Source organism: Epinephelus fuscoguttatus, linkage group LG20 (assembly GCF_011397635.1).
Source record: "Epinephelus fuscoguttatus linkage group LG20, E.fuscoguttatus.final_Chr_v1".
In the NCBI taxonomy this organism is placed as follows: domain Eukaryota; kingdom Metazoa; phylum Chordata; class Actinopteri; order Perciformes; family Serranidae; genus Epinephelus; species Epinephelus fuscoguttatus.
The window spans coordinates 22,068,048-22,079,793 of NC_064771.1; the positions used below are offsets into that span (position 1 = coordinate 22,068,048).

Genomic DNA, 11,746 nt, shown 5'->3' on the forward strand with positions numbered 1-11,746 from the left:
CAAACGTAGTGGCCTCTCAAGAAGAACAAGCTCATGTCTCTGTCACCACATTCTTTATGATGCTCTTAGATTCATCACTAAGTCTTTCTAATTTTAGATCTTTTTGAAGATTGTTCCAAGTCATTTTACCCCAAAGTAGAAGAATGTGGAGGCAGTATTCTTACTGTACTCATTTGTTTAACCCTACTTTTCTTTATCTCCCTTTGACTGTGATTTTATTTTCTAAAGGAAGTACTGATCTTTACTTATTGTGCTGAGCTTGACAGAGGCGCTTCCTCTCCCAGCTCTGACATTCCTTCCCTCTGGCAAAAACTCTTCACTGCAACCTGGAGATTGTCCACGTTTACAGCCTTCAGACACCACAGCTCCACATCTGCACCCTCGGGCCCTCTGCGCAACACGCACCCAGGACTATCTTCTTGTAACTTCTCCATGCTGTGGCTCTTTTTATAATTTACTGTTTGACGTGATTGTGTGAAGATGTTTGCCTGCTGCTTTGTCTTTTTCCTCCTCTCTGCTGTGGAGGGTAACCCCAGCCCTGTGTTAGGAGATGTAGTCGTGGACAGATATCTGATCCCTAAAGTCTGTGTCAGAGAAGCCAAAGACGGAGACTATGTCCGTTATCACTATAACGCCACTTTTGTCGACGGGAAAACATTTGATTCGAGGTGAGTTCATCCGCGTTTTATCTGAGTTTGTGAATGCATTGATTTTTACTTTTGTCCATTTGCTTGCAAAGTTAACTGTGCTGCAGAGGCCATAAGAGCGGATCCACAGTCTGGTTAAGGCTTCTGAAATGTAACAAAATCTGAGATCTGTCGAAATAAGTTTGCAAAGCATGCCCCACAGATGCAGTGACTTTTTTCCAGAGTGCCTTTTAAAGTTGACCCACTTCTGACATTTTCTCTGTCTCTGCCTCCTGCACAGCTACCAGAGAGGAGACGCGAAGGTGGGCCTGCTGGGAGAGGGCCGGCTCATCGCAGGCGTTGACAAAGGTCTGCAGGGGATGTGTGTGAATGAGCGCAGGACAGTCACCGTCCCGCCGCACCTGGCCTATGGGAGCACAGGCGCAGGTAAATGGAAACGTCATACATTGAGTTGTTCGGCGCAAGTAGGAGGCTGCAGATGTGCAGTAGTTCAATGGTTGCAATGGTTAGAGACAGCTCAGCAAATTTTCCAGAGCAGTGTTAATATTTGAGAGTTCAGGTTGGCTCCAGACTGTCAGGGGCCCTGAGGGCTTCAGGTTGTAAATGCCATTTGTTTAATTACATATTTTTTGCCAGTATGCACCAATTAAACATGTCTTGTGCCCTTGGGAGGAAAAAATGAACTTCAGGCACTCATGTGTGGAGCAGGAAGAAATGCAGCTGAATTGAAAGAGAGTCAAGCAAACATTTTATAAGCTCGGTAGGGGGTGTCCATTCTGACTGATAAGTGAATCCACGTGGTTAGAGAAACCCTCAGGTAGTACTACTTCAGTTGCAACACAGCTTTTGTTGTAAATCGTGTAACATGCCTGTGACTATTTTTAAGACGTCTTTTGTTGCGTCCCAAATAAAAACAGACTTTCAGAACATAAATACGCGATAAGGACACAGAATGAGGACTCCATGGCCAAACACTTCAGACAGGTACACCATAGTAATGATTTAGGTTTAGAATGAGTCCAGGCATCTACCAGAGGTGGGGATCATTTACACAGACTTTACAAAGAGAAACTTTTTGGATTTTTAAATTTGATGCAATAAAAGTGGAGAGTGATTACATACCCTTCCTTTAAATACAAAATATCATAATATGACAGCTGATCTATCATTATTATTATTATTATTCCAATTATTATTCTGATTATTATACTTATTGTTCTTATTATTCCCATTAGAATTCTGATTATTATTATTATTCCGATTATTATTATTATTATTCTGATTATTCCGATTATTATTATTATTATTATTGTTATGATTATTTTTCCAATTATTATTCTTATTATTCCTATCATTATTCTTAGTATTATTCTTATTATTCCGATTATAATTATTATTATTATTATTTCGATTGTTATTCTTAATATTCCAAGTATTACTCTGATTATTCTGAATATTATTCTGATTATTCCAAATATTATTCTTATTCTGATTATTATTCTTAATTTTTATTATTATTATTATTATTATCATATAACTCCTGAGCATCATGGGATAGAGATGATCAAACACACAAACCTTATTTTTCTATAAAATATTTCTAAATAGATTCCCATCAAGTTATCACAGACTGATATACATCAAACCTGGGTCATAGAAGTGCTGGTCTCTGAGGCTCAACAGGGGCCCATGACTCATTTTCCCCTGCCCCCCCCCCGTCCCTCAGAGTTTATATAGCAGTTTGGCAGACTTTTCATACAGTCAGTAAGTGTTGAGGTCGACGAGACGTGCATAGTAACCGCTACATAAACAGTGAAGAGTTTACAGCCATGCTGGCTGCTCTGTAAGGCTGTGCTTATGCTGCATTCACATGCTCCTTGGATAATCCCATTTCCTGTGATGTAATGTGGAAACAAAATGGACGTTATAGAAGATGTGTTGTATTTTATTGCTCAGGACATTAAAATGACACGTTGATGACAGTTTGAAGTTTTATATTATTAAGTGATGTTGTTGCACCAGTATGTTCCCTAAAACAGTGGTTCCCAACTGGTCCAGCCACAGGGTCCAGATTTCCTCTTAGCCATTAGTTCAAGGTCCACAAAGTTTAATATATTCAGCATCATACTTGCGTTTGGCCATGTCGTCAAGTAAGTCTGCTGTCTCTGTGGGTTACTATGGGTTACAACCCAACACCATATTAAAAATGACACGTGAGCAAAAAATCGATATGCAATAATACGTTTATTTTCATCACCCAACCATTTACTGTCACCCTCCATGTTTCTGCATATATGACATCAGCTCAGCAACACATGTATTATGTGGCAAAATACGAACACATATTTTATGTGGAAATATTGTATTGATTATCAATTTTTAAATTGTATAAATTTGCAAATACAATTTAAACTTTTAGAAGCTTACTAGAACAATAAAATGTATTGCTTTTTCTGTCCAAATTTTGGATTGGATCCAAATCACGGGATGGGGCATTTGGCCTTGGCAGGGGTCTATGCTCATTCAGTGCCCTTCTGCTAACATTTTCATATAAGCAAAATTTGTCCTGATGGTGGAACTCAATGAGAAGGGATCACCAAAGTCAGTGGGATTCATCCTCTGGAAACCATGAATCCCTGTACCACATTTTGTGCCAAGCCATCTAGTAGATGTTGAGGTAGTATTTCATGTGTAAGTGAAAAGATTGACATGCTGGTGGCTGCAGAGTGTAAACATTGCCACCTGTGGAGTCATTCTGCCACCAAGACTCAACAGTTTACCCTCATTCAGTTTCTGTAACCACTATCCTGTTAGGGGTTACAGGGGCCCAATGTCAGCCTATCCCAGCTGACATTGGGCGAGAGGCAGGGTACACCCTGGACAGGTCACCAGACTATCACAGGGCTGACGCACAGAGACAGACAACCATTCATGCTCACATTCACACCTACAGACAATTTAGAGTTACCAGTTAACCTGCATGTCTTTGGACTGTGGGAGGAAGCTGGAATATTAAAAGAAAATATGACCGCTCTGCGTTGTGTTGAACAATATTAATAAAAATAATATTAGTAAATTAGGTTATCATGTAATGCATGCATCCACTATGGCATTACTTTTCATCTTAACAACTGTTTAAACTCAGGAATCTTTGAGGAATAAACACAAAACAATCTGTATACTTTTAAATAACACATACAGGAACAACAAAGTAAAACACTATAAAAGTGAGAGGTCCATATGCACTCACATCAGTCCTCTTTGTCCTGCGTGGCATGTTTGGAGGAAAAAGAGAGTCACAGGCCTGAAGGGTGGAGTCTGGTTTTGGGGGGAGTGGTCTAGTCAGGAGTGACAGTCTGATGCAGCTGGGGTGGAGACTTGTGACTTAACAACGATGATCAAAGGTGTCATTTCAGAAGCTTTCACTTAAGATAGATTATAGTGACGACAGTTCTCAGCCTGGTGTCTTTGTTGTGTGAGTCCATCTAACCTTCATCTAACCATGTTTACAGGTGATGTGGTTCCTCCAGACACCACCCTGGTGTTTAACATCCATCTGTTGGATCTGTGGAACAAAGCCGACATGGTTGTCACCAAAACCATCACCACTCCCAAAGACTGCAAACGCTCCGTGATGCGCACCGACTTTGTACGCTACCATTTCAACGGCACTCTGCTCGACGGCACCGTCTTTGACTCCAGGTGAATTGTCTTAAATTCTGCAAAATGCTGTTACAAAACACTGACCTTTTTATGAAAGAATATAGAAGGTGATTAGCAACTGTAGCCCTGAGAATATTAATAAACCTCAGTCAATGTTTGAAGCTAAACCTTGTCTCCATACTCTGAAACAAATCCCTGTCAGAATCGAATGACAGCTCTTTTGTGTTTGTATTGTCCAGGTGTGTTCTTTGTTTGACTTTGCGCTTGTATGAGCCCCACGTAGTTACATCAGGAAGCAGACCCACGACACCTATGTGGGAGAGGGCTGGTTAATTAAAGGCCTGGATGAAGGCCTGCTGGGCATGTGTGTGGGAGAGATCAGAAACATCATCATCCCGCCCTTCAAAGCCTACGGAGAGAAAGGATCAGGTAAGCACGAGTTATGGTTCATTGAAAGGGCTAGAAAAGAAGTGATGGTGTTCCTGCTGTGAGGCTAATCCTGCTTCTATGAACACCAGGGAAACAGAGGTGAGAGGGACCTAACAATGTTACAAGGAATCAGCAGGCAAATTCCTGAAATTACATCTTATCAAATAAATGCATTTACTAAACACAGATCATACCACTTGTCTTTTATGTTAGTGCTGTTAAGATGTCTTTTGAAATTTTCCACCGTCTGCTCACCAGGTAAAGAAATTCCCCCCCAGGCGACCCTGGTATTTGACATCCTGTTGGTGGACATTCATAACCCAAAGGATGACGTCACCATTCAGGAACAGGTGGTGCCAGAGTCGTGCACACGCAAGTCTGTGGTTGGGGATTACATGCGGTACCACTACAACGGTACCTTCCTGAATGGAGTCACCTTCGACACCAGGTGAGCTCGGGTCACACTGACAGTGAAGCTGATTGTTTAACCCTTCTCCAAATGTCAACCCATCACTAGTGCTGCTCCAATACTGACATAGGTTGAGTTTTGAACATGACAGAGGACGTGAAAGCACAATTCTTATAAAAGTCAGTTTTAACTTAATATAAAATTGTTACTGCCGACAGCTACCAGAGGAATGGCACATACAACACCTACATCGGGATGGGGTATGTGATCGCTGGCATGGACCAGGCCCTGTTGGGAACCTGCGTCGGAGAGAGGCGGAGAGTCATCATCCCTCCACATCTGGCATATGGAGAGCAAGGAGCAGGTAAGCTGCTGGTAAGCTTCCAGCACCTTGCAGTAACTTGTCTGCCTGAATCGATTAAATAATTACTGTTGATTGATTGTTCTACATCTACAAAGAGAGAGAGAGAGACATGATCACAACCATTACAAGTCACATTCGTTCACTTTTACTCTGTAGGTCTTCTATGAACTGGAAATCTTGGTGCATCTGAACATTAACAGAATATTTCCCAACACTCAGAGTTACTACAGAGACTAAATACTTACGTGTGGTCTGTCCAGGTGGCGTCATCCCCCCCTCTGCTGTGCTGGTGTTTGACATTCACGTCATCGACTTCCACAACCCCAACGACACGGTGAACATCCAGATCACCCACAAACCCGAGGGTTGTAATGAGACCACCGCGGAGAACGACCTCGTCCGCTACCACTACAACTGCACCTTGATGGACGGCACACCGCTCTTCTCCTCGTGAGTCACCCAGACAGCCCTTATTTTTTAACAATCATATGACATCACCTCCTTAATTTGTCCAACTGACCTCGTCCTCAGACACGACTATGAGAACCTTCAGGATGCAGTGCTGGGGGCGGACAAGGTGATCGACGGGCTGGACCAAGGCTTGCGAGGCATGTGTGCCGGAGAGAAGAGGGTGGTAACAGTGCCACCTCACCTTGGACACGGAGAAAGAGGAGGTGAGATCTACCTGAAAGTTGTTTTATAAAATATTTTATTTTGAACCCTGACAGGCTTCTTAAAGTCCTGAGATACAAATTAGAATTCACTTAAATACCAAGAAACAAACCTCCTAAACAGTGTTTTTGTTTTCCATCCATCAGCCAGTGGTGTGCCAAGCAGTGCTGTGTTGGTGTTTGACATTGAACTGGTGAGCTTTGAGAAAGGCGTGCCGCCTGGTTACCTGTTTGTGTGGCTTGGGGATAGCCCAGCAGATCTGTTTGAAGCCCTGGACGTTGACAAAAATGGAGAAGTGCCCCTGGAGGAGGTACGTTTCTGCTGACATCACCACCAGCTACATTATTTCATATGGCAGATGAGGGCCCCTAAAAGTATTTATTTACCAAGTTTTACAAAGTTTCTTTAGTTTCACCGTGTAAACATAAGGTGATTTAGTGGAGTAAAAAGTACAATATTTCCCACTGAAATGTAGTAAAATAGAAGTATTAAGTAACATAACATTTGAATACATAAGTTAAATACAAATACCTCAAAAGCTTTACTTTCCACCACTGCTTACATAGGAATGATAAAACTCCAAACTGGCCTGTGCAGCTAATGATTAATAAGATTTGAAAAGTCCTTATTTTGACGCTATCTAGTGTTAATATTAAGAATAATGCTGCTTGCTGTTTCACTGCTGTACAAAAACTTCTGCTTTGAGAATAATGGAGAACATTGAGATTCATAGCACATTCTTGAGCTTGCAAACAATTGACAAAAATATTCTTACCTCAGGCTCCAGTTGCTGTTCTGGGATTTTCTATGCTATCTTCTACTACATAAAAAGTCATACTATACCACATCATAAAAATGTCATAGTATAAAGTGTGTGATAAAATGTGATAAAAAAAAGGCATAGTATAGTATGTCAAGAAACACAATCATAATATAGTATGTCAAAAAAGTCATAGTATAGTATGTCAAGAAAAAGTCATAGTATAGTATGTCAAAAAAGGTCATAGTATAGTATGTCAAAAAAAATCATGGTATAGTATGTCAGGAAAAAAAGTCATAGTATAGTATGTCAAAAAACACAATCATAATATAGTATGTCAAGAAAAAGTCATAGTATAGTATGTCAAGAAAAATCATAGTATAGTATGTCAAGAAAAAAAGTCATAGTATAGTATGTCAAAAAACACAATCATAATATAGTATGTCAAAAAAGTCATAGTATAGTATGTCAAAAAACACAATCATAATATAGTATGTCAAAAAAGTCATAGTATAGTATGTCAAAAAACACAATCATAGTATAGTATGTTAAAAAAAAAAGCCATATTATAGTATGTCAAGAAAAAGTCATAGTATAGTATGTCAAGAAAAATCATAGTATAGTATGTCAAGAAAAAAAGTCATAGTATAGTATGTCAAAAAACACAATCATAATATAGTATGTTAAAAAAAAAGCCATATTATAGTATGTCAAGAAAAAGTCATAGTATAGTATGTCAAAAAAGTTATAGTATAGTATGTCAAGAAAAAAGTCATAGTATAGTATGTCAAAAAACACAATCATAATATAGTATGTCAAAAAAGTCATACTATAGTATGTCAAAAAACACAATCATAGTATAGTATGTTAAAAAAAAGCCATATTATAGTATGTCAAGAAAAAGTCATAGTATAGTATGTCAAAAAAGTTATAGTATAGTATGTCAAGAAAAAAGTCATAGTATAGTATGTCAAAAAACACAATCATAGTATAGTATGTCAAAAAAATCCTAGTATAGTATGTCAAAAACAATCATAGTATAGTATGTCAAAAAACACAATCATAGTATAGTATGTTAAAAAAATCCTAGTATAGTATGTCAAAAACAATCATAGTATAGTATGTCAAAAAACACAATCATAGTATAGTATGTCAAAAAAATCCTAGTATAGTATGTCAAAAACAATCATAGTATAGTATGTCAAAAAACACAATCATAGTATAGTATGTCAAAAAACACAATCATAGTATAGTATGTCAAAAAAATCCTAGTATAGTATGTCAAAAACAATCATAGTATAGTATGTCAAAAAACACAATCATAGTATAGTATGTTAAAAAAAAAGCCATATTATAGTATATCAAGAAAAAGTCATAGTATAGTATGTCAAGAAAAAAGTCATAGTATAGTATGTCAAAAAACACAATCATAGTATAGTATGTCAAAAACAATCATAGTATAGTATGCCAAAAACAATCATGGTATAGTATGTCAAGAAAAAAGTCATAGTATAGTATGTCAAAAAAAATCATGGTATAGTATGTCAAAAAAAAATCATAGTATAGTATGTCAAAAAAGTCATAGTATAGTATGTCAAGAAAAAAGTCATAGTATAGTATGTCAAAAAACAATCATAGTATAGTATGTCAAAAAAATCCTAGTATAGTATGTCAAAAACAATCATAGTATAGTATGTCAAAAAACACAATCATAGTATAGTATGTTAAAAAAAAAGCCATATTATAGTATATCAAGAAAAAGTCATAGTATAGTATGTCAAGAAAAAAGTCATAGTATAGTATGTCAAAAAACAATCATAGTATAGTATGTCAAAAAAATCCTAGTATAGTATGTCAAAAACAATCATAGTATAGTATGTCAAAAAACACAATCATAGTATAGTATGTCAAAAACAATCATAGTATAGTATGCCAAAAACAATCATGGTATAGTATGTCAAGAAAAAAGTCATAGTATAGTATGTCAAAAAAAATCATGGTATAGTATGTCAAAAAAAAATCCTAGTATAGTATGTCAAAAAAGTCATAGTATAGTATGTCAAGAAAAAAGTCATAGTATAGTATGTCAAAAAACAATCATAGTATAATATGTCAAAAAAATCCTAGTATAGTATGTCAAAAACAATCATAGTATAATATGTCAAAAAAAAGTCATAGTATAGTATGTCAAGAAAAAATCATGGTATAGTATGTCAAAAAAGGTCATAGTACAGTATGCAAAAAAATAAAAAAAAGTCGTTGTATAGTAAGCAATTTAAAAAAATAATTCCATGAAAAGTCATTGTACAGTATGTCATAAAAATTAGGTTGAATATTATGCCATAAAACATGTCATGTAGCTGTAGTATTGTATGTCATAATACATTTTGTGATAAAAGGTGAAAGCATACTTAGCCATGAAGAAAAAAATCCTAATTAAGTGTGCCATAGGAAAACCAAAAGTGACGTGATTGGTTTGTGATGTTTCAACTGCAGTGTTTACCCTCCTACTAACATCTGAAAATCTACTACAAGTCTAAAATTTTATATATACAGTACAGGCCAAAAGTTTGGACACACCTTCTCATTCAATGCGTTTTTTTTATTTTCTTGACTATTTACATTGTAGATTCTCACTGAAGGCATCAAAACTATGAATGAACACATGTGGAGTTATGTACTTAACAAAAAAAGGTGAAATAACTGAAAACATGTTTTATATTCTAGTTTCTTCAAAATAGCCACCCTTTGCTCTGATTACTGCTTTGCACACTCTTGGCATTCTCTGGATGAGCTTCAAGAGGTAGTCACCTGAAATGGTTTCCACTTCACAGGTGTGCCTTATCAGGGTTAATTAGTGGAATTTCTTGCTTTATCAATGGGGTTGGGACCATCAGTTGTGTTGTGCAGAAGTCAGGTTAATACACAGCCGACAGCCCTATTGGACAACTGTTAAAATTCATATTATGGCAAGAACCAATCAGCTAACTAAAGAAAAACGAGTGGCCATCATTACTTTAAGAAATGAAGGTCAGTCAGTCCGGAAAATTGCAAAAACTTTAAATGTGTCCCCAAGTGGAGTCGCAAAAACCATCAAGCGCTACAACAAAACTGGCACACATGAGGACCGACCCAGGAAAGGAAGACCAAGAGTCACCTCTGCTTCTGAGGATAAGTTCATCCGAGTCACCAGCCTCAGAAATCACAAGTTAACAGCAGCTCAGATCAGAGACCAGATGAATGCCACACAGAGTTCTAGCAGCAGACCCATCTCTAGAACAACTGTTAAGAGGAGACTGCGCGAATCAGGCCTTCATGGTCAAATAGCTGCTAGGAAACCACTGCTAAGGAGAGGCAACAAGCAGAAGAGATTTGTTTGGGCCAAGAAACACAAGGAATGGACATTAGACCAGTGGAAATCTGTGCTTTGGTCTGATGAGTCCAAATTTGAGATCTTTGGTTCCAACCGCCGTGTCTTTGTGAGACGCAGAAAAGGTGAACGCATGGATTCCACATGCCTGGTTCCCACTGTGAAGCATGGAGGAGGAGGTGTGATGGTGTGGGGGTGTTTTGCTGGTGACACTGTTGGGGATTTATTCAAAATTGAAGGCACACTGAACCAGCATGGCTACCACAGTATCCTGCAGCGACATGCCATCCCATCCGGTTTGCGTTTAGTTGGACGATCATTTATTTTTCAACAGGACAATGACCCCAAACACACCTCCAGGCTGTGTAAGGGCTATTTGACCAAGAAGGAGAGTGATGGAGTGCTGCGGCAGATGACCTGGCCTCCACAGTCACCGGACCTGAACCCAGTCGAGATGGTTTGGGGTGAGCTGGACCGCAGAGTGAAGGGAACTCCTTCAAGACTGTTGGAAACCATTTCAGGTGACTACCTCTTGAAGCTCATGGAGAGAATGCCAAGAGTGTGCAAAGCAGTAATCAGAGCAAAGGGTGGCTATTTTGAAAGAAACTAGAATATAAAACATGTTTTCAGTTATTTCACCTTTTTTTGTTAAGTACATAACTCCACATGTGTTCATTCATAGTTTTGATGCCTTCAGTGAGAATCTACAATGTAAATAGTCATGAAAATAAAGAAAACGCATTGAATGAGAAGGTGTGTCCAAACTTTTGGCCTGTACTGTATATATATATATATATATCCACTTGGGTCACTAGTTATTGATGCTGCCTTTTGTCTTGAAACATTTTAGTTTGCCGAGTTCATCAAGCTTCAGGTGACGGAGGGCAAAGGTCGTATAAAGCCTGGACTGACCATGGAGCAGGTTATAGCCGACATGTTCCAAAACCAGGACCGAAATAAAGATGGATTGATCAAATCAGACGAACTCAAACTGAAGGTCGACGAGGACAAGGAACGGGAAGAGGCGAGGCATGAGGAATTGTGATAAGGACAAATGCTTTCATTCTCTCTCAGGGATAAACCCCAACACCTTACAAACAAGAAAGGAGAGACTTTTTCCATACATCATCATGGTTTAATATATTCTGCACCACATCCCACATTTTGTTTGAATGACAAGAAAATAGTGCAAAGGGTCTTTTTGTAAAGTTCTGTGTTGTGTGATTGTCTTTGATAGGTGTATTTTATAAAACCAAAGAAGCACCTTTATTCGTCCATAAAAGTCACATTAATTAAAAATTTTCTATGAAAAAGCTAATTGTTTTGTTTTTTCCCCCAGGATTTGTATCCCACCTAAAGAACTGGCATGACATCTGAAATAACCGCACCTCTATACATGACAAAAGAGAGGTGCACCAACATACAGGAAAAC

The 11,746-nt window shown here is 38.2% G+C and overlaps 1 protein-coding gene across 1 annotated transcript; it reads left to right on the forward strand.

The window, feature by feature from the left end:
* Positions 1-275: 275 nt before the first annotated feature.
* Positions 276-11,590, forward strand: fkbp10b (FKBP prolyl isomerase 10b). The gene is made up of 10 exons (XM_049563672.1): positions 276-668; positions 928-1,073; positions 4,160-4,349; positions 4,594-4,739; positions 4,998-5,187; positions 5,367-5,512; positions 5,773-5,962; positions 6,044-6,186; positions 6,331-6,494; positions 11,165-11,590. The coding sequence occupies exons 1-10, from the start codon at positions 481-483 to the stop codon at positions 11,357-11,359; spliced, it is 1,698 nt and encodes a 565-aa protein (XP_049419629.1). The 5' UTR covers positions 276-480; the 3' UTR covers positions 11,360-11,590.
* The last annotated feature ends 156 nt before the right edge of the window (positions 11,591-11,746 follow it).

What these genes read in the sequence shown, in the direction of transcription:
- fkbp10b (XM_049563672.1), top strand. Translation starts at nt 481, where the DNA reads ATGTTTGCCTGCTGCTTTGTCTTTTTCCTCCTCTCTGCTGTGGAGGGT. An exon ending in CTATGGGAGCACAGGCGCAG is followed by an intron (nt 1,074 to 4,159) that starts GTAAATGGAAAC and finishes CCATGTTTACAG; the next exon opens with GTGATGTGGTTCCTCCAGAC. An exon ending in GGAGTCACCTTCGACACCAG is followed by an intron (nt 5,188 to 5,366) that starts GTGAGCTCGGGT and finishes TACTGCCGACAG; the next exon opens with CTACCAGAGGAATGGCACAT.